General features: G+C 54.7%; 7 protein-coding genes across 7 annotated transcripts; 5 read left to right on the plus strand and 2 right to left on the minus strand.

The window, feature by feature from the left end:
* Window positions 1–1,265: 1,265 nt before the first annotated feature.
* pam18 (Mitochondrial import inner membrane translocase subunit tim14) lies at window positions 1,266–1,715 on the minus strand (the record flags this gene model as incomplete). Its single annotated transcript, XM_037322180.1, has 3 exons — window positions 1,266–1,407; window positions 1,473–1,600; window positions 1,665–1,715. 3 exons carry the CDS (start codon window positions 1,713–1,715, stop codon window positions 1,266–1,268), a joined length of 321 nt encoding a protein of 106 aa, XP_037178951.1.
* A 473-nt stretch (window positions 1,716–2,188) lies between these two features.
* rlp24 (Ribosome biogenesis protein rlp24) lies at window positions 2,189–3,048 on the plus strand (the record flags this gene model as incomplete). The annotated part of the gene is made up of 3 exons (XM_037322181.1): window positions 2,189–2,193; window positions 2,277–2,388; window positions 2,497–3,048. 3 exons carry the CDS (start codon window positions 2,189–2,191, stop codon window positions 3,046–3,048), a joined length of 669 nt encoding a protein of 222 aa, XP_037180251.1.
* Window positions 3,049–3,646: 598 nt separating this feature from the next.
* CGCA056_v006933 (uncharacterized protein) lies at window positions 3,647–4,239 on the minus strand (the record flags this gene model as incomplete). Its single annotated transcript, XM_037322182.1, has 2 exons — window positions 3,647–4,045; window positions 4,147–4,239. The coding sequence occupies 2 exons, from the start codon at window positions 4,237–4,239 to the stop codon at window positions 3,647–3,649; spliced, it is 492 nt and encodes a 163-aa protein (XP_037178953.1).
* A 7,730-nt stretch (window positions 4,240–11,969) lies between these two features.
* Window positions 11,970–13,483, plus strand: CGCA056_v006934 (uncharacterized protein; the record flags this gene model as incomplete). Its single annotated transcript, XM_037322183.1, has 2 exons — window positions 11,970–12,535; window positions 12,664–13,483. 2 exons carry the CDS (start codon window positions 11,970–11,972, stop codon window positions 13,481–13,483), a joined length of 1,386 nt encoding a protein of 461 aa, XP_037178984.1.
* Window positions 13,484–14,919: 1,436 nt separating this feature from the next.
* Window positions 14,920–16,260, plus strand: CGCA056_v006935 (uncharacterized protein; the record flags this gene model as incomplete). The annotated part of the gene is made up of 3 exons (XM_037322184.1): window positions 14,920–15,332; window positions 15,428–15,509; window positions 15,592–16,260. The coding sequence occupies 3 exons, from the start codon at window positions 14,920–14,922 to the stop codon at window positions 16,258–16,260; spliced, it is 1,164 nt and encodes a 387-aa protein (XP_037178947.1).
* A 1,734-nt stretch (window positions 16,261–17,994) lies between these two features.
* Window positions 17,995–18,799, plus strand: CGCA056_v006936 (uncharacterized protein; the record flags this gene model as incomplete). Its single annotated transcript, XM_037322185.1, has 4 exons — window positions 17,995–18,332; window positions 18,389–18,442; window positions 18,503–18,598; window positions 18,673–18,799. The coding sequence occupies 4 exons, from the start codon at window positions 17,995–17,997 to the stop codon at window positions 18,797–18,799; spliced, it is 615 nt and encodes a 204-aa protein (XP_037178950.1).
* Window positions 18,800–19,614: 815 nt separating this feature from the next.
* On the plus strand, window positions 19,615–22,198 carry ING2 (PHD finger protein ING2; the record flags this gene model as incomplete). The annotated part of the gene is made up of 3 exons (XM_037322186.1): window positions 19,615–21,447; window positions 21,502–21,999; window positions 22,052–22,198. 3 exons carry the CDS (start codon window positions 19,615–19,617, stop codon window positions 22,196–22,198), a joined length of 2,478 nt encoding a protein of 825 aa, XP_037178949.1.
* Between the last annotated feature and the right edge of the window lie 5,714 nt (window positions 22,199–27,912).

Genomic DNA, 27,912 nt, shown 5'->3' on the forward strand with positions numbered 1-27,912 from the left:
GTGGGTGGGAGTTCCTTCCTGGAGGTGTAAAACAGAGAATATTTGAGGTTTTGAATTCAAGTTGCTTCTCGAGTTGAATGTGAGTTGCGAAAGCACTTCGGTCGGTCAGCTGAATCAAGCAAGCTATCGTTGAACTAGTAGAGAAGGTGAGAGGAAGTGGGGAGTACTCCTCGATCCGTCGATGAAGCTGGGCTCTCTCTGGCGAGATCAGACTAAAGACGTACTGTTATAGAAAGAATTACAACCGAATGTTGTAAATCGGTTGTATGCTTGTATACCTGTTTGCGGCAAGCATATGGCGGCTGGGGACCATACTCGTTTGATTCTGGGCTGAAGCAATCAATGCCACAAGCAACATCTACTATGCAAAGTTGGGATGCACAGTTTGTCCATCAACTGCATACTGGCATTGGGTGAGGCTTGGGTCGAACAGGTCCCATTTGATGATGGCTTCCATGTCATGTCAGGAATTGACCTAGTGGTAATTCCTGAACAGAAAAGTGAATGGTCAACTTGACAAAGACTGAGACCCATGCTTGTTAACTAGGTAGAAGTGCCTGAAAAGTATGAGGAGCCCACAGGATGTCTTCTCACACATCAATTGATGTTCTTTGTCACGATGCAAGTGATTCAGCCTTCATTAGGAGACTAACTGCAGCAGGATCAATCAAGAGCAGTGAAAGATGCCAGGTGAAAGACGACACATGTACAGGAAGCTCCCATTTTGCTGTACTTGCGGCATTTGCTCCGATCTCTGCCTTTGTCCCTGGTCATTCTCCATGAATGTTGTTCGACTTGGGTTCCTGATGACTGGGGCTCCATTCCGTTTGCCAAATGAGATATACAGCTCCTGAAGCTGAGGAACCCTATTCAGTCTCACTCCAAGACCACGAGGGTTTGAAGATGGGATCCTCACAAGAACCTTCAAAACTCAAGCAAGATTTGCACCTTAGAAAACCCAAGCCAACAACCGGGACAAGTTTAAAGTAGTAGAGAAGAGAGACGATTTGGCCTCCTGCCATTAAATATCTGGTCCAACAGTTACTCCCCCTTTCTAATCCGCAAAGGCCAGGCCAAAAGCCGAGTCCCCATTTTTCAATAAACCCTCGGGTCCATCCTTAAAACGCCGCCGCTATGAAGAACGACTAGTCTGTTATACATTCCACCGCCAGCAGAGCCTTCTGCCACACATAATCATTGTCGGGTTCGTCGTCGTCCATGTTATACACGTCACCACCGCCGGTATCCCCTCACGGGGCACAGTCTCAAGACGTTGTCTTCTCAAGCAACTCCTTCGCCTCGTTCACCTTGGTCGCAAGGTACGGGCTTCCGCCACGGTCGGGGTGGTTGAGCAGCATCAGGGTGCGGTGCTGCTTGCGGATCTTGTCGCGGGTGACGCCGGACTCCCTGCAAGTGACATTCAGTCAGCCTTCCCCGAATCTTGGACGAACTTGCTGTAGGATCGAACTTACGACAGAGAGAGGACAAGGCAGGCCTCGCGCTTGTTCATCTTGGGCTCGAATCCGCCCTTGTAGAAAGCCTTGCCCATCGCGCCCACGCCGCCGCGAGATCGGCGCCATGCGACAAGTCCAGCTCGGCCCTGCACGCAGAATTGTTAGTTGCCTGCAACTGATGAGAAGGTCCACACAAGCAGAGAAGCGTACCAGGAAGGCCGCGACAGCAGCGCCAGTTCCGATAGCGAGAACAGAAGCCATGGTTGAGTATATACGTGTGGTGTTGGTACAAGGTGCGGGCAAAAGCGGATCGCGGAAGAAGATGCTGGATGAGGTGGGAGCTTTTTTTTCCCTCCAAAGTTCGCCGTCCACCAAGCCCGTGATGCGCCGGAGATGGCCCGTGCACTTTGTTCAGTCAAGTCAGGGCGGGTCGGCCTTTGATCGGAATGTCGGTTGTTCCGTGTCTCTTTTTTTCTTGTCCTTGAGGTGCTGGTGGAGGTCGGGATGCACTCTAATCTTATCGCATAGTTCGCCCCACCATCCAATCGATAAGGCCGGGCCAAAAAATTTCTAAAAAATTTCCTGAAGGTTTGGAGATCCCCAAGGCCATTTCGATCACCGCCTTCCGCTGAACGAGAGGAAGCGTCAACATCCTACCCACCCAAATCTCTTCCCCTCCCTTTTTCCGACAGATTCGAGCCCGTGATACCCGGTGAGGTATCTACGTCCTCACAATGAGGTACGTCTGCATCATTCCCGTCTTTCTTGCAAGAAAGAAGTGCTGGTATCATCAAAGTTTCAAGCTACTAACAATGCTTCCAGAATCGAAACCTGCTACTTTTGCAGTCGCCCTGCATACCCCAGCAAGGGTATCACCTTCGTCCGCAACGATGCCAAGGTCTTCCGCTTCTGCCGCAGCAAGTGCCACAAGAACGTACGTCTCTAAGCCGCCCGACCTTTGCCCCTCGAAAACCTCGAAGCGGAAGCAACACAGGAAGCCACACAGGAGACAACCAGCTAACCCGAACCGCCTCACCAACAGTTCAAGATGAAGCGCAACCCCCGCAAGCTCAAGTGGACAAAGGCGTACCGCGCCTCGGCGCACAAGGAGATGACGGTCGACAGCACGCTGCAGTTCGGCGCGCGCCGCAACGTGCCCGTCCGCTACGACCGCGACCTCATGGCCAAGACGCTCAAGGCCATGGAGCGCGTCTCCGAGATCCGCGCCCGCCGCGAGCGCGTCTTCTACAAGAAGCGCATGCAGGGCAAGCGCGAGCGCGAGATCGCCGCCGCCCGCAAGCTCGTCGCCGAGAACGAGCACCTCCTCCCCCGCCTGCGCGGCTCCGAGAAGAAGCGCCTCGCCGCGGAGGGCGCCACCGAGGAGGAGATCGCCGCCATCGAGGCCGAGGGCCGCGTGCTGTCCAAGAACAGGGCCGGCAAGGTGTTCGGAAAGGAGAAGGTCAGGCAGCGCGTTACCGTCGACGGAGACGTCGTCGAGGAGAGGGAGGGCGTCATGCAGGAGGGCGACGAGGAGTGGGATGACGAGGAGGGTGACGATGACGAGGAGGGCGACGATGTTGAGATGGAGGATTAAGCGGGCTGGGAGAAAGAGAAAATGAGCGAGACAAAGACAAAAAATGCTAATCGAGGAACCCCTATTTCCCTCTTCTCCTCGACGAGGAGGGTAGGGGGTGACTTTTTGGGTTTCTGGCGTTCAGGTATACAAGGCGGTATAGCATCGACGGCGTTGGTGGCTCTGAGGAATACCAAGAAGAAAAGTTTTCGGGTCAGAACGGTCCATCATTCTCAGTCGCCGCCTTTGCTTTCCGCCCTCTGATGCCGAGCTGTTGCAGCCTGCACAGCTGCAGACGCCGCATGATGGCTTCATGTTTTGCCAGGGGCTAGCGGGCGCTTTGTCTAAGCTGTCCCGAGGATTGGCAGCTGGTTCACAGCATGAGTGCCTTTTCCAAGGTCAGGGAACATAGATATCCAAATGCGAAAAGTCCACATCTACTACCGTCAACGTCATCCAAGCCGAAGTGGAAGTGATGCGCCCAAAGCGAGCGTCGCGGGTATCAATACTGTAGATGTTGTACAAAGTTTTCCCCCAGAACTCCAAGCCGCAGGCCTTCTGCGACCGAAAACCCTGCCTCAAAAACGACGCCCTATAACTCTTACTCCTTCAGCAGCCTTCACGCGACCTCCTTGCTCTCCTTTGTGGATTGATGATAATACGTCTTGGGCGGCATGGGAAGCCCCGCCTCGACATCCTCGATGATCTTCTTCTCCAGCGCCTCTTTGCGCTTGACCTCGTCCTCGGCCGTCTCGCTCCCGGGCACCGTCGAGTCACCGTAGTTGCCCGCGCCGCCCCGCCCAGTAGCGCCCCTCGCGGACCGCGCCAAGCTGGCGTTCACCGCCGCTTGTGTCTTGCCCGCGGCCTCCTCTTGCTGTTTGGTATCCGGCAGCGAAGAGTGATCATAAAAGTTGCCAGCCCCACCACGGCCGGCGCGGGCGTAGGCTGATCCGTTAGAGGGCGATGTCGGACTGGTGGTGGTGGCGGCGGCAGCAGCGTCCTTCTGAGCCTCGACGTCCTGTCATAGGCACCTCGTGAGCCAATGTCTTCTTTCGAACATGCCTGCAGTCGTTGTGACAATTTGAAGTTGCACAACATTGATCTAGAAGCTTTGCATACCTCTGGCTTGGCCTTTTCAACGTCCTCGACGTCCTTTTTCGAGTAAAAGTTGCCTGCCCCGCCTCGGCCGACCTTTCGGAATACGTCAGACATGGCGATAGTCAGTGGGTATCTTGTGTCTAATTAAATCTGGCTCTGAACGTCTGACGCCTGCGCGATGTACGGAGAAAAGAAACGCGATTCGAAAGATATGGCCACGCAGGCAGACAAATCTATTGAATTGTTTAGGCAGGCGATATCTCTGATAAGGGCTGCTGGCTGCGGCGATGAGTGACGTGCGGTTTTGTTGTAAATGAAAGTCATTAGCGGGTTCACCCCTTGGCAGGTGTGGCGCCGCGGGGTTAATCAAAGCTGAGTGGGAGGCCCCGACCACGTTATAGGTGTCCGCAGCCGGTTCTATTTTTCGGCTTGTTCTTTTTTCAGTCAGAAACATTCCTTCGTCAATGAAGACATTCCATTGCCTCCTCTGGTTGCCGCGCGCCGACCGGTTGCCCGAGATTTGTTAGACGAACTGTGCTTTTTTAGGACGTCCTGGCTATTCTCGAAGGGGAAGATGCATGCGGTTCATTGGACGAGGTTAATGTGACGCAGCATTCGCCTGTCGATCGCCGCGTTCGAGCATCCCTCAGTGAGCCTTCATCCTGGGCCTCCCACGTTCGGACAGGAGCCTCGAATTCTGTTCGGATTCGGGCATATTTGAAGGGAGATCGACAGGTACATCGACAAGGCCCCTTGAGACAGAAAAATGAAGAACGACGTCGTTGCTCAACATTGCTCGTAGACCGCACCAAGAGGGAGGCGATTGAAGACCATCATATCAGGTACCCGCGCGGCGCCGCCCTTGCCCGAGGGCCGCTGGGGGGTAACTTTCCCTTTGCATCTCACGATGTGATCCAGAAATAATCCAGGGGTCCAACCCCCTCGATGAAGGAGGAGCGGAACGCACGGGAGCGCCAGCACCCAAACCTTCTCTTCATCCCCGATGAACCTTCCGCAGAATACGGTGTGTGCTCCTGGGGCAAAGGGCAGCTGCTCAAAAATCAAGGAAACGGAGTATGCTTCCACGTGGATTGCTTTGCTGACGCAGGTACGCCGAGAGCAAGCTGTGAGAAGCAATAGTTTGAGCCACAAGGGGGAGGTCAACGACGAGTTTCGCAATGATAACGAGCACAGTTTGGAGAGTACCTTGGGGTACGGCTGGGTACCTGACATGTACCCACTCATTGACAGGGCTCTTGATAGCGACACGCATCTTGCGGAGCCTGGAGGGGTGATGTGCAGCTGCCGCGAGAGGGGCTGGCTAGACGTGCTGATCGCCCTAGCCACTTTTCGAACTCTCGTCCGCTTGTATCTCCGCCGTTTCCTGCTCTCGTCAATTTGACGCGGGGATGGCAGCGCGCAATGATAACTACGGCCGGACCGGGATGGAGAGGTGACGGCTGACTCTACGATAATCGTCCCGATGCCGGTCGAAGAGAAGGGAAAAGAGAAAATCCCATACTCACGTAAGACGAGGCGCAGCTAGCCCTCTCCCGTGCTCGGTCCCATGACTACGAGGAAACAGGCATCTTCCTGATCCATGTCTCGTTTCCTGTAAGACGCGACTTCGGCCGTGAAGCTGTCACCTTCAGTGGGAAACCTTATCTCCTGCACAAGCAGGGTTGAGTCTCTGAAGACCGTACACTATCCGTACCGGCACAAACGGTTTGTGCAGTCATTGTGCGCGACTGAAAGATCGGCGGGAATTCCTGCCTTGATTGGAGAGCTCATGCATGGTGTTTCCAGCTTCGGGATGGCATGGCACTGTTCAGAGAGTGAGGGGTGCAGCTGCACGCCTACAGGGCATGACCCTGACGCTCGTGTCTCATGGAGTTGCCCTACAGAACCACACTGCTGAAATTTTGTGAGCAATCGTCGATTCGGCCCAGGAATTTCCTCTTCATCCGCACGGCGGACTGGGTCCTCCCTGTTTAATAGCGCCGACAAATGGGGATAGAGTTGACGATCGACATCGAGTCGGCCATTCTGCTGTGGAGTATGCGATTGTTGGGCGACTTGGGGCGTTGCCCTTGGTGCGTTTTTATTCTGCCCGAGCCAACTTTTTGAAAACTTTTGGACAGGTTGTCGGAGTGCAAACCGATGGGTCTGCGTGCCATGATTTGTCGAGTGCGTGTGAAGGGAAGGGATTGAAGTAATGTTTGTCCAACTCGTCGGAACAGCTGTCGATCCTGAACATGGATGCCGACTTGCAAGCTGTGGCAGCGCCAATCCGCCTCTTGCGTGGATCGGACATTGGTGATGTTGATTCCCATATGCAACTTTGAACAACTGTTCTCTCGGCTGCCCTCGATGCCGTCTGCCCCGTCCACGTAAGACAAGTCCTTGCAACTTAATATCAAAGTCCTTGTTCAGGGCGTGTCGAGTCGCGGTTGAGCCGCTTGTGAGACCTTGACCGCTTTGCTGGGGCTCAATAGCAAGTCAAGTCCCTTAACCAGACCGACAAGATCCTAGTGAATCTCGGGCGTCTGACCAAACCAATATGTTTTCTGCGAGAAGGTCATCTGTCGGTGACATAGCGTCGATTTAAGAGTTAAGGCGTTGTACCAAGATGCGTGCTCTTTTCTCCTGGAATCAAAGAGGACTAGTTGCCATCATCCCTTGGTATAAAGTTGCCGCCCGGTGAAGGTGTTTCTAAGTGCAAGGCAGAGTATACATTACCCAAAAGATTGACAAAAACGGTCACGAGTATTGATTGGTCGCAAGTAGGCAAGTTGGCGTCAAGCCATAGAGAGCCGCAGAGCAATAGACGTCAGAGCATATTCTTCTCTCGTCCAACTGCTGGACGTCAGGCAGAATGACTCCATTACGAGCCACCAGAAGACTTCATTCGACGTTGAGGACACATTCAAGCCCGAACAACGGGACACGCCGAAGATGTCTTGGATGCATTCAAAGCGTCAGTTTTGGCAACTGAAACTCCGATCAACCCAGCCTGGACTTGGACGGCTGCGCCCAGTGACGCACTGGTTGCATGCTAGGTGCATTGAGAAGGCGAAAAGCTTTCAAGACTCAAGCAAGACATGCCCTCACTCTTCGTTACCAGCTTGCAGTGTGGCGTGGCGTGTCCATGTCCGGTCCGGTTACTGGCGGGCCGGCCGGTGCTGGAAGGAATTCTTCGCTGACGATCTTCCCATTGCCTGTGAAATTCCTGCCCGCTGTTTAGATATTACACCACACCTGAAAAGCGCAGATACCGGGGAAGTAGAGTCAAGTGGCGAACGTGGTCCATTCTGACCGGTGAGGCGGCGGCGGGCAGAGACAACTTCAGCGACGGATTGCATCGGAGAGAGCACAACGACCGACGGGAGGAGCGGCGTGCCGCCAGTGCCACGAAAGCCCACCCGACTTGCCCAGAGCAGCAGGCCGCATGGTGCCCGATGGAAGGGAGATGGGAGCAGCTGACCGTCCCGAATGGCTCTGGCGGCGCTCTAGTACGGAAATGACGAGACGGGAGCGAGACGGCCCTTGAGATAGAGCGTTTTCCCGGGACTGCGGGATCCGTAATGCGTGCCGCGGTAAAGACCTCAGAAGAGAGTTCTCTGGGATCAGCGGATTCATGGCCAGCAAGGACACGAATGAGGCGACTGTGGTCTGCGGGAGTCGTGCGCTTGACGAATTCGAGACAATTAGCAGGTAGGGACAGGCGAGGTAACGTAGCCGAGCATAAAGATTCGCCATCGCATGGCATCGCATCGTATGCATCAGAAAGTGCGTACATATACATACGACGACGGGGGCGGCGGCGTTGACTGACGCGCCAGCCAGCACAGCAGCGTCAGAAAGCCTCAAGCTCGGGCAGCCTCTTCATCGGATTCGCTCCTGGCCGCCCCAACGGCAACCAACAAGCTGGATAACTTCAGGCAGACCGTCCCAGCGGGTGAGTCCTGTGATTTGTGGTCACCGGGAGGGGCCTGCATTGGACCAGAACGTCTTGGTGGTTGGAGGTGGTGATGGTGAGGAGGGATTAGGTGTGGCAGCCCCAGGCGGAAAGGTCGCCAAGTGCAGAGCCCGCGCCCGGCCATCCTCTTGGGGGCACGATTAGCACATCGTCGCTGGGGGTTTGGCTGGACTGCGATGCCCTTACCTAAGGCAGGATGGGGGACGAGCTGGGCAAGGAGTGGGATTGGAAAGACAACCTGAAGTGAAGTGACAAGGAAGAGGGGAAGAGATAGAGGAGGGGCGTGTGGGTGGTGTGGTGGCAGTAGGTACGGATAGTCAGTAATACCCTACCAATTGGCCAGTGGTTCTCTCTCCATCGTCGCAGTTGCTGTCGCACTCTGCAATTCAACTGTGTACCGCTTTTTTTTTTTATCTGGTCTTTTTTTTTCTTTCCTCGACAAGAGGCATTTCTTTCCCCTTGCTTTCCACCGTGCTTTCCGCTCAACATGGAACTGCACCTGCTGCCCCTGATCTGACAAGAATGGAGACTTTGAGACCTGGTCCGTGTTTGTACAGTCGGAAGCAACTACGTCACTGCCTCTCTCAATACGGACGGACTTTCCCCAGGTATCCGTACACTGTCCCCACTGTGCGGTCGCAGGAGCGCTGTCAGCCATCGCCACACAGTGTCCAATCACCGTGCCTCCGAGTTAACACTGTAGTCTGCACTGGGGGCGTGACTGTAGCACTGATGGGCATGTGGTTTCTCTGAGGAGGGCAGGGCGAGGTATCTTTCTGCATCTTAACCAATGGCTCTGCACTGTGCAAGAACTGGTTCCTGCTTCTCCAGCAGCATAATTTTAGTGCGAGCACCTAGGTACCCAGAGCGAGCTTCCCCAATGCTGATCAGCCCAACAGCGCCGTCGAAGAACTGTCTCTAGCTTGGCTCCCGTGTGATCAACGATCAACAGAACCGTCGGGGAATTTTGTTTTCTTTATTGTTTCTTTTGGTGTTCTCTGCGGCCTGCTGAGATCTCCGGTTCTTACCACCACTCAACTCAATTGATTGGCAGGAGGTGATGGAGAAGTGGAAGCCAGAGAACACGTACGTTGACAGCAACAGAAACCAACTCAGGAAAGAGCTCTCTGTCTCAATGTCTACCCGAGCCGATGTCAAGGCACACACGGCAATTGAAGAAACGCTGCACATCATCCATCCGAGTTTCAATATCTGTACTTTGCAGACACGCAGCGCTTTCTTATTCCACCTTCCCCAAGTTTCCTGTCTCTCGTCCGGCCTGCTACCCCTCATTCGTCCACGGCACAGCACAATACAGCGCATTGCGCACAGCTCACACAGCTCACAACCTTGAAGCTCGCACAGCACAACGCGGCATGGACAACATGGCAAGGCAGGCCATGGCATGGCAAAGCATCGAAACCAAAACACGGCAGAGCTATGGATGCTGCTACTGCGTTTCTCCCCGCGTCCTCTAACTCTCGTTCCTGATCCGAAGAGGAGCCACTTCTCCATTTAATTGAGAAACGGAGGCGACCAATGCTCCATCTCCAGACTCCTGGCCGCGCCCGGGAGCAAAGGATGGACTTCCGGTTGAGGTTGGACGGATACACCTACGGGTACCTGATGGAGTTGTCAGGCCAGCAGGCAGGGGAGAGAAGCTGTCGTGGGGTGCAACGCAACTAAGCGTCTGGCGGTCGCCGAAACATGCCACTTTGCTTAACGACGAGCCTCTCGCTTGAACCCCAGACATGGCATTTCCTGAACCCATCCTCTCAATCATTCCACTGGGTTCCCTCGCGAACAGCATCTTTCGTCAAATCAACCCCAATGAGTAGAAGAAGAAAAAAAGAAAAAAAGGCTGGCACAACACTACCTTTTCTCACTTCAGACGAGAGCACGGCGAGGGGAATTGACTAGAGAAGAATGGGCCACCCGAGCCAAATTAAGCCACCTTTGTCCGGGCAGAGCAAGGCACGACGAGTCCACCATCTTTTGGAGTGAGACGGGCGAGGCACCATACCAACAAAGAACGGCGGTCCTTTGCTGGGGCATCTCATTACGTTTGGCTTTGCGCTGACGGTGGATGCCTCTCTCTCCAAAGACATCCAACGCTTACACCTAACCCGGGTTCGTCTCTACCGCCTGCACGAGCAACTCTGCTGAACGAGGCTCGCAATAACTAACTGCTGTAGGCAGTCTTTTTCAGAACCATCGCTTCGAGCACATCAGCTTCGAGAGGATGAAAGTGCCGGACATAAAATTGCCCATTGCTATTTACGACATGCAACCCAGGCACGCTATCGGGCTTGAATCAGCAAGGATTGGTTGATGGATCTGGCTGGACTGAACATGGGGACGGGGGACTGCAACTTGGGCCTGGGTCTGAATGGACTGGTTTCCCAAGATTGATCAGCTCACCCCTCTGCGAGTGACCTTTCCCCGCCGCACCGGCGCCTTACGGACACAGCAATCGCTCGGGAGGCCGACCATCGCTGGTCCAGCGGCGGCCCAGGGCAAGCCCAGAGGGGACAAGGACACACCACGGGCCATGCTCCATGCTCCTTGTTCCTGGCGCCCGTCCGCTGTCCACAGCGTCGTCGTCCACTTCCCACCACCGGAGCGAGCGCGTGGTGCTACCTGGCAGCCCAGGCCTGGCGGCTGGTACGAAGTACCTTACACTGTGGGACTGCAATTGGCACTGGGCACCTTCTCTCTCCTCCTGCGGCTGCGCAAGGTGGAAGTGGGCAAGAGGCACCTTCACTTCACCATCCATACCGTGCCCGCCCCGGTTGCCCACCCATGGACACTTCTTCCACTCTCCAACCAAACTCCAAAGTCTACGCCCCCTTTTCCGCGGCCCACCCCCAGCCCCAGTCCACCACCACATCCCTCCACCCTTCCTCTCCTCTTTCGCTGTCTGGCGGCGCTCTACGGCGGTACAAAGCACAGTATGGCGAAAGGTGAGCAATGAGGACGTGGGAGGGAGTGTCGTGGGCAGAGCGAGAGACGAAGAGACGCAGAGCAGGAGACAGACGGCGGGAGAGAGACAGAGAGAGGAGACTGTGCCCCTCCCCTCCATCCCTCCTTCTGGCACCTTCATCCTAGTGATCTTGTTGCTAAAGCGGCCAATGAAGACAGATCCTCGTCCCCGACCAGCGCTTCTCTTTCATTCTCAACTTGGGAAAGGGCTGTCTGGTCTGTTTCGCCCATCGCTGGACTTTTTGGGTCCCTCTTCCAAACGTCCTCTGTCTCGAGCCCACAACTTTTGCTCTCACTCAGCTTCCGTCCATACAAAACAAAGCAACACAGAACACAGCACAAGAACAAAAAAGTTGAAGCCGGCCTGGACCTCGAAAGCCCTGTTGATCATCAGTCGACTAACCCCCCTAGAGCCCCCTCCAAAGGAAGACACCCTTAACCGTTCAATACCACCACTACCAGTACCACCACCACCTCCCACCACATGCTGTCGGCTGGCCCAGCTCGGAGCTACTAGGCACACCCGCCCACAGACACACCCCTGCTGAATTGCTGCTCCTCCCCAAAATAATATTATTTCTTGCGTCCGGAGGCTTGCCTTTGCGACTCACTCATCACCTGCCTACTCGTCTAACACCGTCCAACACCACCACCAAAACACCACCGTTTCTACAAACGACTACGTTTCTACGATATTTTGCGAGTCACAAAGTGTTCGACCACCCGCGTCGAACCTGATCAGCATCGGTAGTCGGCAATGGCCTCCTCAAAAGTATGCCCGACTTCGGGATTCTACCCCATGCCCTGCCCTGCCTAGCTCGCTCCTATCACGCATCCGCAACCCAGTCTCTCGTGCTGATTACTCGTCGACCGTCTTCAGGAAATGCAGCAGACCACGAGGCCATTGAACCAGCACCGTCCGTCGCTCTCGTCTGCCTCTTCTTCCGGACTTACCACCCGACAATCCCACTCGCGTACCAACTCCCACTCCATCCTCAGCGGCGCCCTCAATGCCAACCACCGTGTCACCCGCCGAAAGTCCATGACGAACACTGCTGCGAACGCGGCAGCCATGGCAGCGGCGATCAGAGAAGTCGGAGGGGATAAGGTCACGCCTATTGCCGTGAGCTCTCGCCGTAACACGGCATCGAAGAGCGCTGCCGCTCGCGCCGCAATCGTCGGGAGCCTACCTTCTCCCCCAGCGAGCCTGCCAACGCAGAAGTTCCACTTGGACGGCAAGATGGACGTCAACGAGAACGCAATTGAGGACGAACCGAATAACGCATCGGGCGACGAGGGTGAAAATAACACGCAAAAGGCTCGCATGCGTCGCGCTAGCGATGGCCAGCCTCTCGTCAAGGAGGGCAGCAGGAAGTTCAACCGCGTTGAGCTCAAGTGCGAGACTTGCGGAAAGGGATACAAGCACAGCAGTTGCCTGACCAAGCATTTGTTCGTTCCCTTCCCCATTCCCCCGCATCCCCGTTCTCCAGTTCCTGTCCCGGGTTTCGAGATCCGAACGACGGACCTGGTATCATCAATGTAGTAATCGGGCGTCCGTTGACTCATTCTCTGGTCAGGTGGGAACACACTCCCGAGTGGTCTTTGACTTCCAAGCTCCTCATCTCTAAGCACCAACAAGTGCAACTACTCGAGGCAGCATCTGTCCTTCTGACAATGAACCATGGTAAGGACGAGGCCGACGCCGACGCGGCCACGCCCCCGGATTCTGCCAAGGATTTCCCCAGTGACCAAGAGTCTGCCTCTCCGGCGGCATCTGGATACTCGGACGAAAGGCACAGCTCGGCTGATACCACTCCTCCGCCTCAATTGGAAGGTTTTGCTTCGTCGGATCGTTCGTTCGCGAAGAGATTTGGCTCTGGAAGCGGATTCGGTCGGTCGTATCAATCTGCGCCTTCTACCAACCCACTCGTGACGGGCAGCATGCCCCATGACAAAGGAATCTCCTCCCACTTCCGCCACAACAGCCAGGACCAGCGACCACCGTCGTCAGGAAGGAATGCTACTGGTCAAGAAGACCGTGACCTTGCGGCTGCCGTCGAGCTCCTGAGCTGCAGTTTCAACAGCAACAACGGGCGCCCGGTGGGTGTTCCCGCTGATGCTCCTCCCGTGCCTCCTCTGCCGGCGCAATACCTCGATCAAGCCGCATCATTCTCCAGTGCAGGGTTCAGTGGTGGCTTCAGCGCAGGATTCAGCGCAGGATTCCTCAGCAGCTTCCCCAGCAGACAGCCCGAGAGCTTCACTCGCGGTGAAGTTCGCGGCGCCGATGTCAAGATGGAGGACAACGACAGTGTCATGGACGATGACGACTTTGACCGTCGATCTCGATCTCGAAGCGACGAGGACGACGATGGCGTTTTCGGACGGATGGAAGAGTAGCGCTTCTGCCATCGACCGTTGATGCCGACGATATCTGAGGATATGAGTTCATGACCGCGAGGGGAAGACGAGGGGAGGAATGTTTCATTTGTACCACCATTTGCTAAACCCTGTAAATGAGGTGGTTCTGTCTCCGCCGCCGATCTCTCAGCACCAAGGAGTGGAGGGCCCGATCTTGCATCATCATGGCGAGGCCATGGGAGGGGGAGCAAGGCGTTGGGCGCCGGGGGGAAGGAGATCGAGATTGCATCTCCACGAGGTTAAAGTGAGAGACGGAGAAGGCGTCGAGCGAACGCCCAAACTATCACACTGATGGATCTTACGATACAAACGAGTGCGATGTCCACACGAATGGCCGCAAGCTCTTTGGATCGGTTTGACGCCAGCATAAGAAATAAAGAGAAAAAAAGCTCAAAAATCGGCATGTGCAAGTTGTGACCTGTTTGGCCTTGATGACGGAGATGGTTGGCAATAAATGACTGGCTGTAGTCGGTGGCTCTTGTTTACCATGGCGATGGTTGGCTGGATTGATGCGGCAGGTTGGCAGGCTCAAGCCAGCAACAAACTTAGCCAGGCAGCATCCCCGGAGCTTTGCTCCCGAAGGCGAAGATTTGCATGTGAGCTCATCAAGCTTCGAAGATCACACAGGCACCCAGGCAAGCACACGGGAGGCTGATGGAACAGAGCGTTAGAGAGAGAGGAAATGTTTTGGCCCGAAACGCGAGGGAGGCAATTGGGTATTTTATGTTTCTAGGTTGGCGAGGAAGATGATGAAAGCATGCAGGAGAGGAGGAAAAAAAGCAGAGAAGAGAAAACTCTGCAACATACGGATCGAATAAACGGAGCAAGTAAAATTCGATCCTTGCGAGCACCCGCTCGCTGTGGAGTTTGGGGTGCTGCAGTGGGCGGAAGCACGGCGGTCGTTCGGGGGCCGGCGGTATGGGGAATGAGCAGACAGTGGCAGCAGCGACAACAAGCATGACGGTCCAGCTGCCCCGGGCTGGCTGCCAGCTAGTGCCAGCTGTCAAGGCCTCCAACCTAGCTGCCTTACCTAAGGCAATCAGCCATTGCGGGCCCTTTCAGCGTCCTTCGCGTTCACCACCTTCCTCTAGCTGATGTTTCCCCGGCGACGTCACCTTACCCGCAGGCACAGCTTTCTTCTCCACTCGTCAACATCATAGGCCACGATTACCCGTATTGGTGGGAGAGGAAGGTCTCACTTTTTTCTCCCTCTTACCTTCTTGAGCTCATTCTGTCGCAAGTCGCAAACGGTAGCTGCGCTTCGCGTCGTCTTATCGTGCTATCGCCCGATTTTTCCTTTCCTCTACCCCTCTTGCTGGGCGCATCGCTAGGTGCACTTACTCCTTTTAATCGGCTCTTCGAAGCAGACACTCACTCACAACACCTCCACACAACATACCAAAAAACAAATCACAATGCCTACTCTCAGGAGAAGAGCTGCCTCACGGCCCGTCGAAGACATCGACATCGACGTTGACGAGACCAAGACTCGCGCGGTCGAACCTGTCGCGAGCAACCTCGAGACCCTGGCCACCGCGCCTGATGGACAGCTCGAAGCGCTCGGCGTCGTCAAGGATGCGACGGATGTCACAACGAAGGAGGAGATCACAGAGCAGATCAGCGAAAGGGATCGCGACCACCAGCACCCTAGACGGCAGCGCTCGCACCTGCCTACCGCGCTACAGTTCCCCCTCGTCGCAGTCCTGAGCTTCAGCATTTCGAGCTTGTGCTACAGTTTCCTCAGCGAGTGGAGTCGCGGAGAGCTGGCAGGCATCTCCAAGAGCCTTGATACCTGGGGAGAAGTCGCGACACTGGCTGGATGGAGAATGTGAGTTGTCCTGAGCTCGCGAGAGCTCCATCAGCGACTGGCCACGCGATAACCGCATTGAATGCGCGTTTACTGATATGGGTTGTTTTGGACAGATTCGAGCTTGCTTTGGGCTGGTTCGGCAACTTCGACAGCTACGATCTCGCTGCGCTCAACTTGCTCGCGCATGGTCCACCGGTATGTTCAATCTCGTCGTGGACGGTGGTTCGGAGACATCCGAATCAAGCTTTTCGGCGTACTGACGAGAAGTTATGTTTAGGTTTACCTCATTGCAACTTTCTACAAAATCAGCCCTGCCACCGCAATTTCGGCGCTGGGCATCGAGATGCTTTCCACCTTTGTACCATTCCAGCTCCTTAGGCCTCTGTCGGGCGCGCACGCCGGCGCTAAGAACGTCGCCAACCGCGAACTCCTTTCCGACGTCTCGATCACCATCTTCACCACCGTCCTCGCGGCGGCCACCTACAGCGCCACCCTCTTCGTCTCGTACAAGACGTATCTGCCGACGGCACTGGTGATGTACTTCAAGGGCCTGCCCACCTTGGAGCCCGCCTACGGTTCCAACTTCGTGGCCACGCTTCCTGTTACATTGGCTTTCGGTATCGCCGCGAAGACCTACATCTTCACACCATTTGTGGCGACCGGCAAGACCACGGAGGATGGTAAGCTGGAGGAGTTCGACCCCGCCACGGCTACGTTGGGCGAGACCCTGGCTTGGAACCTGTGGGGCTACACCACACGTGCAAAGGTCGTCATTTTCCGCACCACGGTGGCTATGATCTTGACGGGTGTCAACACATACTTGCAGACTTTCATGACGGTCAACGGCGTTGAGTCTTATGGTGCTGCCCTTTACGCCGGTGCCTGGGTTGCTGCTGCATTCCTCACAGGCGTCGGCCTCGGCTTCGTCGGTGGCGGAGAGGCATAAGTGTGGGGAGAGTTTGCCTCACTTTGTACTGTAAACTAGGAGGACGGCCAGCTTGGCGGGGCAGACTTGGGAATTGCTTTTGGGTTCAAGAGGAGTTTGTCGGGCAACTCGTCATCAGCCATGGGCGGGTTTACTGCGAGCTGCTTTTTGCAGCTTTGTAACGGGCAGAAGAGGAGGCTGGCCATCTGTTTGGGACGGACCACGGGGACTGCGAAAGGTGCACAACATGGATGTTGCGCCTTGCTCCGTCAGTCATCAAGCTTCTGTATACCATTTCTGCTTTTTTGCTTTTCCTTTTCTCTCTCTCGTATCTATCTTGAGTAATGCACAACTCAATATCTCTTCAAAAGCTGTGTCTCGGTGTGGGCTCCCAGAAACCGGTTTTGAATGCAGCAAACCTGGGCATACACTGGTCTCGTCGCTACGATCTTGCCCTTTCGGGGGCGACGTGCCGGTCATGATGAACCCCCAGTCAGCCTCGCCTGGACAATAGAGCTGGAGGCTAGTCCATATCAATCGGCTCTGTGCAGCGCGCTAGCGGGAAAATGTCTCTGGCGCCTGGTTGGGGACCGGCTGGAGGAGGAATTGAGTTGAGTGGTCGGGCAGCCGACGTAGGGCTGAAAGGGTGGGGGGTAGTGGTGGTGGTAGACGAGCCCAGGAACGCGACGACGCAAGAGCCTGGCAGCCTGGAAAGAAGGAGCAATTCATTCGGGCTTTGCTGCGGTGTCTACGCGACATGGGCGGAGAACACAGCTGAGGCACCCTTTTTCTGCCCGCTCTTAATCAATGCATGTTTTGATGAGGCGAGCTCACTTTTTCTTCGTTGGTTGATGTAGCGAGGTGGTCGGACATTGGGCATGCTTTTCTTTGTAAGGGTGCAGGCGAGGCTGCGCCCTCCCCTCCTCCTGGTGACCGAGGAGGCCGGGTCGGGATGATTTGTGCAGGGCTTGATACCGAAAGGCGGGTTACTTGGACTGTGTTTCTTGTCAGGCTTTCTTTTTGCGGGTCCCACCGGGGTTCGGGGAGGGAACTGCCCAGGGTTTCTGTTTCCCGGGTATTGGTGATGAACTGAGACTATGGAGAGGACTGTGTTCAGGTGTTCATGGGGGCGCGGACATGGTCATGGTCACGAACGGGATGGATGCTTGTTCCGGCGTCTGCCGCGCTTGGGGAGGCGTGGGTGAGGGCGGAATGATTTGCCCGGCGCAAGGCGGTGATGTGCAGCCGGGGTCATGGTGTTTGTTTCTTGGGATGGTGGTGACGATGATTTGCCTTGCATTTCTTGGGACATGCACATCTTAGCGCAGGTGAGTATGCCTGTTCGACGTTGCATGACGGTCGATCGTATGCCTATCTGGTGCTTTAGGGCCCTTGCTTCTGGTGGTGACCGGTCATGTTCTGCGCGGAGGTGGGAATGGTCGAGGTTGACTCTTGCTGGGGTTCGCGGGGGGAGAGGAGAGTGGAATTGCGTTGGATGCAACCTGGAGTGTTCAGCTTTGCGTGCTTGTTCTTGGGTTGTATGATGCGGCTGAGGCGTTTGCCGGTGCGATATCGATGACCTTTCTTCGAGGACGGCGTTCTTGAGGAGCGTGGGGACTTGGGGATCTCCATATATGAGTTTGGGATCTCCTCGAATAGAGATGAGATTTAGAATGGGCATCGTAATCTTCTTTCACGGAGCATTATTCTCAACATTATTCTGCATTTGCTGCTGCGTGTCTATTGGTTCTCCCAATGTCTTCTTCCAGATCCAAGAAGTCGTCCAGGAAAGGCCAGGAGAGCACGCGAGAACACAACTACGAAGAGCAGTACGCATCACCGGCGGGGACGGACAGCTACTATGCTTCCTCGTCGACGACGGCGCCAACCACTGCGGACCCGGGGACGCCCAAGCAGACGGTGCTCAAGTCCAAGTCCATCAAGAGCGAGGGCGAGATCACGCTCCAGGGACCCATCGAGGTTGCTGGGTCGGTGAGGTCGGGGGGTAATCTCACGTTCAACGGGGACTTTGACGTCCGGGATAAAGTGGAGGCGTATGGAGGGATCGAGGTCAATGGAAATCTGTCCTGCGAGTAAGTCCCTCGGAGAATTTGGGTTGGAAAATTTTGGGTGCTGATGAATTTGCAAGGGGCAAGATGAAGGCCTATGGCAACATCAATGTGGCGGGGTACATGTCTGTCGGGTAAGCAATACGACCGGGTTCAAGCACTTGACTGACTGGAAGCTAATGAGGATGGTCCAGTGACAAGGTCAAAGGCTTCGGAAAGTTGAGAGTTACCGGCACATGCGAGGCCAAGGAGCTCGAGATTTATGGCAACACGACGATCAATGGCTTCCTGTCAGTCACAGATGCCCCCTTTCTTTTTCGTGGAGCACGACAGTGATCGTAATGCTGACGGTGTCGCGATGTAGAAGATGCAAAAAGATGACGTTGTATGGCACCCTCACCATTATTGGCGAGAACTCTGGGTATCAGGCCGAGGAGGAGGAAAATATTTGGGGTGCGATTATCAGCCGCGAGGAGGAAGCGCGCTGGTGAAGCATGGGATGGGATGTGTGTGGTGTAACTGAGACATGCATGCGAGCGTCTTCCCGGGGTTCTGGGAGATGGACGTGGGATGCAGGGGAGGTAATCGGGCTAGCTGAGTTGGAATTATGGGAAACGACCGGCGGGAAACATTGTTTGTACGATATTGCGTTGGGAGGCTTCTGTCTGTTCGCTTTTCAGCGTTGGGAATGGCGTTCTTCAATGGGCTATTTTTTGACACATGTTGAATTGAAGTGTCCTTGATTGAATGATGCTTCCGTAGATTGAAAAATGTCGTGTATATTCAAGAGCCTATGGTCTCGAGAAGAGAAAAACACGTCTGCCTAAGATGTAGCTGAATGGCTTCAGCTCTGAAGTCGAAAGCTGCGTATGACGATCTCGATTGGCATTGTTAATCATTGGCACTAGAGAGTCACCTGGTTCGGCGAGGTCCACCGTGACGGGGGAGATACTGGCCTGGCCCGTGCTCGAGCCGCCGTGGGCCCTGGCGGAATCTCGGATATGGAAGTTGTATGTTCCGAAAGCCAGCACAGACCAAGTCAAGGCCAGCTCAACAAGGATCTGTCAGTGGATGTCAGGGGCCCCGCTACTTCCTGCTAGCGTCAGGAAGCTTCCCAAGCTAAACTGGGCGACGCTCAAGGTCGCGACTCCCCTCGTAAACGCGCCAGCCGACAACATCTCAAAGTATGCGCAGTATCGAATTGCAGCGCAACCAACACCCACAACCGCAGTTCACGATACAAATGCATTCATAGGGATAAGCGCCCCCAAGAAGCGGCCGCAGAGACATTTTCAGCTCAGCAAAGATGGCCACCACCGAGGAGCGCGCCGGAGACGCCATGGACGTCGATGTGTCGCCCAAAAACAAGACGACGGTCGAGCACGACATCCGCCAGTCCCTTGGCTCCATCAGCAACTCCGTCGAATCTCTCGAGATGCGCGCCGATCCCGATGCACAAGCCACCGTCACCGACTTTCTCGACTTCACCGAGTACCTCCCTTCCGATATGATGCGATCCCTTACCCTGATCGGCAAGCTCGACCAGACCTACTCCGAGGCCTCCCTCAACGTCCACAACCTCACCTCCACCTGGGGCAAGCTTCCCAGTCTTCCGGCCGACGAGAGACCCTCACCCACACAGCTACGCGCCGATATCTCAAGCAGCCTGAATCATGCTGTCAGCTCGAGGGTGTACTCGCATGCCGAGGCGGTGCGCATGTCAGAGAACGTCAACCGGCATTATAATCGCGCAAATGCGATCCTGGCGAAGTTGAAGAACATGATGGAGAACTATCCCGCGGAGGAGCAGAAGAGCCCTGTGGCAACGTCCAAGTCGCCGCAGATGGTCAGAGCACCCAAGATGATGCGGACCGGGGATGGGGAGAAGGTGCGGCGCCCACGGATTCCTAGGATTACTGTTCCTGGTGAGGTTCTTCCGCCGTACGACCAGTTTGTGGCCTACTCGGATGACAGCGACGACAGCTCCTCCTCCGAGGACGAGGAATCTCTTCCACCCACCCGGTCTACGCCTGCACCAAGAATCAAGGTCGTCAAAACACCCAAAGCAAGACCTCCAAAGACCCCGAAAACACCGGCATCGCGCCCTCCTAAAGTCCACACTGTGCCAGCCACTCCTGCCGCCGCGTTGCAGCCGCCACCGGAGAACGCCGTGATAGGAAGCACGGATGCCCCCTGGCTGCAGCTGACGCCCTGGGAGCTTGCCAGGCTCAGGAAGCGCATGAAGAAGAACGCTACGTGGAACCCAAGCGATACTATGATATTGCGAGAGCTAAAGACACTCGGTCGTGGTATCGATGCCTACAAGGAGGCAAAGAAGAAGGCCGAGGATGAAGGCAGAACCTTTGATCAGGTTCCGCCGGCTCTTGCGCCTGATGCTGGATCTGAAAACAAGCCGATTCCCGAGGGCGCTATAAGTGCTGCTGCCCTCGCATCCGACGACATTCAGCTGAGCAACAGGGGTATGAAACTAAACGAAGCGAAGAAGTTGAAGCGGGAGTCGTTAGCCAAACAGGCGGCCGAGGAGGCTGAGGAATCCGCCCGGCAGTTCAGAGAGGCAGCGCGGCTTTTAATGTCTAGTGACAAGCCACCCGCACCGTCAGTTGCCAATAACGAGCAGGCAAAAGCAGCGCCCAAGTCAAGCTCGAGGTCTAGGCCGAAGGCGAATGGCAACAAGCGGAAAAGAGACTCCATCCCAGAGGCGGAAGCTGAGAAGCCAGAAGTAGTCGAGACGCCAGCGCCACGTCCGGCACCGAAGCGCACGAAGACGGAGACTCCGGTCCCGCTGCCGAATCTGAGAGCCAATCTTGCCTCTCAGCCGTTGACCGAAACTCCCATTCCGCCACCGGTTCTCACGCCAGGAGGTTCCGCTGCCACGCCCAAGATGACTACGCCGGTGCCCATCCCTGTGCCAGGTCAGGAGCATGCACCTGGGACAAATACTGCGCCAAAGCCTGCCAATACAAGTGCACCAGCGTCATCGCCAACTGGCTCTGTCGTTCAAGCTGGACCACCTCCCGCGCCCATCCCGGCGAACATTGTAACAAAGCCACCGGCCGAGACGCCGATTCCACCGCCGGCGCTGTCTCCCAAGAAGTCAACGACACCAATTCTTCCACCTGTTCGTGACCCCGGAACACGTAGAGAGACAAGGGGCGAAGCTAAGAAAACCCAGCAACAAGTTGATCCTACTACATCTGTGCCGCAGCCCCAGCTGCCGCTCGTACACCGCTCATCGTCCGCCGCGCCGTCTATCAAGCAGTCGTCCTCCCGGGCGGCGACGCCAGGCACCACACCCGTCCCGGAGAGTCGTCGTCCCAGCTCGCGAGGAAAAGCTAGTAGTCAAGAACCACAGCCCTCACTGGCCGCCGAGCGACCCCGTAGAACTAGTACCGCTAGGAACACTCCTGTGCCAGAGATTAGACAGCCGAGCAAGAGAACCAGAAAGCCCGCGCCTGGTATTGTCAGCAAGACGAACGCTGGAGGCAGTAGTGCCGCCTCTAAGCGAAAGGCCGCGCCGAAGAAGAAGCGAACCCAAAAGAAGGAGAAGGGCCAGCCGATTGAGATCGAGTTGGAGGAAGACGATGAGGGAAACCCGATTGACCCCGACGAGCCGAGGTACTGCGATTGCAACCGCGTTAGCTTCGGGGATATGATTGCATGCGATAACGAAGTAAGTCTTGCTGCTTGGCATGAGCATCCGCTTGAGCTAACAACTTGCCCAGAACTGCGACAAGGAATGGTTCCACCTGGAGTGTGTCGGCATGGCGCAGATACCCGCGCGCACGACGAAGTGGTATTGCCCTGATTGTCGTGTACGTCTGAACATTGGAGAGAAGGGTGAGGTGAATGCTAGGGGTATCAAGATGTAAGATGACGCGGGGACACGGTATGATTCATTGGGCACTGCGACGGCGTTGACGGGGGTTGAGGCGGACAGGGCCGTGAGACCTATCATGACTACAGGTCATGACTATATTTGTACTACTAGTGTATACCCTCTTGCAATGCTCATACTTTGTTTGGTTGACGAACAGACACATCTATCGGTGCTTGGTAAGTAGGGCGCGAGGAAACGGGGACGTGAAAGAAAGGGGAAGAGGACAAAAAAGGAATCCCGACGAGATTCGAACCTCTAGCCCCAGCGTTGTATAAGGTGGACTCGTGTTGAGCTGACATTTGGGCCATACTCGGCATATTCACGGCCACCGCTACACCCGCTGTTGCCTGGCGGGACATGTGAATCTCCTTATATCCCAATGGCACCTGCCTCGGGATACTTCACCCGCGCCTTCTGCCGTTGCCGATGCACAGTGCGTTCTTTGTCCTCGTGCCCCTCGCTCTCGCCAACTCTACGATTATTTATTTTTCCCTTCTCTCTCCCCTCTACTCTACATCGACTACCACTCAGCCCATCAATCGATGGAACTCTCACGTCTCAACCATTCCGGGCATCCACGTTGACCTCCGTTGACCTCCGGTGGCCGGGTCCCACTTTGCCTATCGGAAGTAACTGTGAACTCCCCCTCCAGGTTGACAGTGCAACGCGTTATTGCTTTTTTCGCGTCGCGGATCTGGATTGACCTGCCTTGCGCGGCTGCATTCATTCTTTTCGCTTCGATTTAATTTTAGACGGTTCCCTCTTCCTTTTCACGTATTTAAGTCGTCGGTTTGCCGCCCTTGGATTCGATCTCAAACCAGCAGCTGCTGCCCGCAATACGCGTCTCATCAAACCTCATCCCAGTCAGACGCCCTTTCCTTACAACTTCTAGATTAAGACCATGGGAATCAATGTGTCAGTTTCAACTGCGAAGCATGGGCAGATTTGTGCTAACGATTGTCCATTCTAGGTTCTGGGATGTCATCAAAGACACCGGCATCGACACTTCCTTAGCACGATGGGCTGCGGACCATATTAAGGAGCATAGGCGGCCACTGCGGATAGCCATAGACGAAGCGCACTGGCGTTACAAAGCCATCACTGTTGAAGCCTTCGAAGAGATCAAGAGAAGTTCGTCGCCACACTGTTCTATTGCGTTTGATGTCCTACGCACCCAGCCTGCCCATGCTCTTTCCTCCCGAGTCCTTACTCACACTTGCCCAACAACCGAAATGAGGCACATCTAACATTTGCTCTTCCAGGAACTCCTCCCGCCAGACCACGCGAGTTGAACATGCTCGACCGCATTTGGTCCCTGATGAACATCGGTATTGAGATCATCTTTGTGTTCGATGGTGAAGGACGACCAGATGTCAAGCGCGACAAGAAGACCGAGGATTCTACAGGACGCAAGGCCAGGGAAGAAAACAGCAATTTTTTCAAGGAAACCTTGACCAAACTTCACATACCCTGGCGCCAGGCTCCTGGCGAAGCCGAGGCTGAATGCGCTGCCCTGCAGAGGCTAGGCCTAGTGGATGCGGTTCGGTCGGAGGACTCGGACACGCTTATGTTTGGGTGCACCGTCCTCGTCAAGAATCTCCACAAAAGCAATGGACAAAAGAGCAAAGACGAAGCAAAAGTCTATCGGCTGAGAGACATCGAACGGACGACGGGTATTTCAGCGAATGGTATCGTTCTGTATGCCATGGTGGCGGGGTGCGACTACACCAAAGGCCTGCACGGCTGTAGTACGGCTGTTGGCCGAGAGTTGGCTACAAAGAAGATACTTGTGGAGCAGTTTCCAGCAACATCGGCAAATGCGAGCGAAAGCAGCTGGAATCTGTGGCGAAGGCGACTAGAGGCCCAACTGAGCAATCTCAGCCCCACGTTGAGATCTCACTTCGACAAAGACAAAGCGAACATCAGCCAGTTTCCGAACTTTCAAGCGCTGGGATATTGCCGAAATCCCAAAGTTTCCAGCGATAACGAACTACGCAACCTAGACTGCATACAGGGTGACTGGTACAAAGGCCATTCCACAGAGAGCTTGTGCACAACCATACCGTACATGAGAGACAGATTTCACTACAATAAACCGTCAAAATGGTGGTTTCGTCACCTGGCGCCCGTTGCCTTGAACCAGAGGTTACTGGCCCTAGAACCCGGCGCTCGCGATCTCGTCAAGAATGTTAGGCAGAAGAACCAGGTCACCAGCGTTGCCGACATTGACCCACGCCAGATATTTCCAGGCATTGAGGAAGCTAGATGTCCTCAAGGAATGCCTGTACTTAACGGGATTCGGACTGGAAAAGAGGCTGACAACGCTGTCGTGGGGAAGCCTCTTGAAAGTGTCCAGTCTGTGATTCTGGATGCGGTTCTCGGCTGGGGAATGTCCGACGAGGAATTCTTCGAATGGCGGAAGGGCCTAAAGAAAGCGTCAACTGGAAATTGCAAATCCGCATCTCAGAAAAGTGCGTTACCCAAAATCCGGACAGGACAGCGCGGGCGAAAGAGGAAGGCAGAAGATTCTCCTCCAGTAACGCCACGGCCGAAACAACCGACAACATCCAACCCCCCGGCAAAATTCAAATCATACGACGACCATTTCTTGGACTTATTAGGCGACTCTTCATCCCAAGAAGTAGACTCAGGAGCAGTGCCGTCGGGTGCTCTTGGAGCGGCAAGCAAGCCAACAAACATAATTGACAAATCAACACCGCTCAAACCTACCAATCGAGTCAGAGAAGAATCTGTGAGCTTTCCCTCACCAAGGAATAGGAATGAATTGTCAGTGTCACGAGAGACTCGCCAGCCCCAAGGAGATAGTGTCAGCGAAGTTTTGAAAACGCTGAGGAAGCATTACTCCGCGGCCAATTCCGCCAGACATCCGGTATCAGGGAATGTCGGTTCGGCGCCTGTGTTGTCATCTTTGGCAAAACAAAAGGAGTTGCAGGGCAAGGGTGGGAGTATTGAAAACCCAATCAACTTAGACGATTGACGGGAAGTGGATTTGAATCGCGCGCTAAGTACTTCATCTGAGATGTTTGACCAAACTAGATTAGCTTTTGCTCGATCGACTATGCAACTGAATGAAGATTAAATAAAATTTGCTTCACTCGAAAGTCTCACGCTCTGATTGTACTAAACACAATCAAGGCCGGCATGTATCAAGTTCCTTTAGAAGTGAGATTTAGACCACAGAGACTGGAACAGACACAACATAAGAGATTTCGGGGCAAAAGCATCTGTCTCACTTACGGCTGTCTTCATGACCAGATAATTATGCAGTTCTGAGTTCATTTTTGCACGCCTCATGTAAATATCGTCATTCTAGACCCACTCATTTACTCTAAAGTTGCGACGCCACCTGAGCAACTTGACTCTCAATAGATAGCTTGATCTAACACAAATAGCTGGGTGCATGAAACCGAAACTAAGATCACACGCATTCCAAGCAACGAGTTGTGTTGTAATCCGTGATCTTCAATGAAGGATATAAAAACTTTTTGTTTCTGAAACCAGTATCAAATGCTGCGCTGTAGCAAAAACACTCCCCAGCGCCTAATTGAGCAGCGAAGCTATTAGAGATACATGCGTAGATTTCTGCCTTGCAGCAATAGAAAGCAATCCGCCCCCCGCACACATACATGTAGTTTGTTTTTTTACTAACAACCTCCAATCTTGCCAGGTCGTGAAATACCGTCCACAAGAAACGACAGCGAGGTAAATTATTTCTTCTCCCGCTTCAGGAACTCGGTGACCACCTCAGGGAAAGTGTCGACGACGCTGCCCTTCTCCGCCTTCCAGCCGAGCTTCTCCATCCTGGAAGCGCTGACGCGCATGTTGATGCCGTACATGATGGCAATGTGCATGGCCCAGGTGTCCGGCGGCGGCGGCGTGTCGTCGGGGTCGTAGTCGCTTCCGCCCATGCTGGTTCTCGCGGCCTCGACCACGCTGACCGACTTAATCTCCTCGGTTTCGATAACGTCGTGATGCTTAAGAACGGGCACGAGGTGCTTCATGAACTTGGCGAACGAGATGTCCTCGCTGGTGGCAAAGTAGTACGCCTCCGGTCCCCAGAGCTCAAACGGCTCAGAGTCTGACGCGCCATTGATGGCCTTTCCAATGAGGATCAGAAAGATCCTCGCAAGATCGGAGACGTCGATCCAGGCGTGGGTGTTCTCTCCCTCGGCGATTTGCCAGCCCGTCTTCATGGCGCGGGCGGTGAGGAAGATGGCGGGCGTCGTGATCGGGGTCGGGTGCTCGATGGAGGGGCTCATGCCGCCGACGAAGCCGGGCGAGACGATGGCCACGTTGACGTCTGAGGCCGCATCGCGCACGATCTTGTCAGTCACGGCGTGCGTATGGGCTTCGCCCTTGAAGGCGAGGATGTCCTTGATGTCCTTGATGTCGTCCCACCAGCGGGCGTCCTTGGAGCCGGCGGGTTCGTCCCAGATGAGAGAAGCGCCCGAAGTGTGGATGTAGTATCCCTTGGGTCCTTCGCGCGCCTTCAGGCCCGCGAGGATCGCCTTGATGCCCGCGTCGTGCGTGATGTCCGGGGAAGTGTTGATGACGATGTCGGCCTCCTTGCTGCACTTCTCGAGAAGCTCAAAGTTGCCCGTGTCACCGACGACGTAGCTGACTTGCGGGTACTTGCTGACCAGACGCTCTGCCTTTGCCTCATCCCGCACCAAGACCTTCACTTTGGCGTCGGCATGTTGCTTGAGAAGTAGTTCAAGCACAGCGCCGCCGATGTGGCCTGTACCGCCAACACTGTGAATCTCTGGTCAATATCTGATCTCTTCGGTGAGACGGCGATGAGCAAAGCAACTCACAAAAAAATCTGAGCCATGGTTGACGACGTCAATGTCCGAGGTCTTGGCCGGTGCTTCCGGGAGAACCACGTTTCAAATCCTGGGAGCCACGAGATTTTTATTACCCGAGCGACCCCTCACTAATCCAATGAAGATCTTTGTGTTATTGAACTCCACCGGTGTGGGACGTTGATGTTCAGGGGCCGTCTGCGAATCGAACCCCAAACAGTCTGTGGAGCTCTCATGCAAGAACAGCTCAGTGGTTGCATTACTTTGAGGTCTGCCAAGTTGAAGAATGAGCCTGATGCGGCATGTGCTCTGCGTGGTACGAGTTTAAAAGTACGGCATTTGGAATGCATCTCGTTATCGCACCGCTTCATTACGTTGGCCGATATCAATGACGTAGTGGTAGGGCCTTTTGACAGTTATGCTGGGTGAAGAAAAGATCTTTGTTACTGCGCAGCGCGGAAGAAGCTGCAGAACGTAATTTACAGGGGGAAAGGTCTCAGGATCACCAACTGACCATTATATAAGATTGTTCGACCCGCATACTGACTTGACGACTCCGCCATCCATACTACGAAGCGTCGGGGGGAGTGGGACATATCTCTTACACATAGGTGATTCTAAGTTACTTATGGAGGATGTAAGTCGACTGTCATTTTGATCTTCGCTGTTGTCCTCGGTATTTTTCTTGGCCTTATGAGGTGCGTAATTGATTGCACAAAGCCTTATGAATCTAATAACGGCTCAAACCCATATGAAGTAACTAGCGCAGCTTCTCAATACTTGGTGATTAGTTCTTTTGTATCATTCTTGAATGGATAAGCCTTTTTCTGTGAGTGGATCAAACGTTAAGATGTAGCACTGGCATAATTAGGTAGTTGGTGCC

Source organism: Colletotrichum aenigma (genome assembly GCF_013390185.1).
Source record: "Colletotrichum aenigma strain Cg56 chromosome Unknown KSG_Cg56_contig04, whole genome shotgun sequence".
Lineage (NCBI taxonomy): Eukaryota > Fungi > Ascomycota > Sordariomycetes > Glomerellales > Glomerellaceae > Colletotrichum > Colletotrichum aenigma.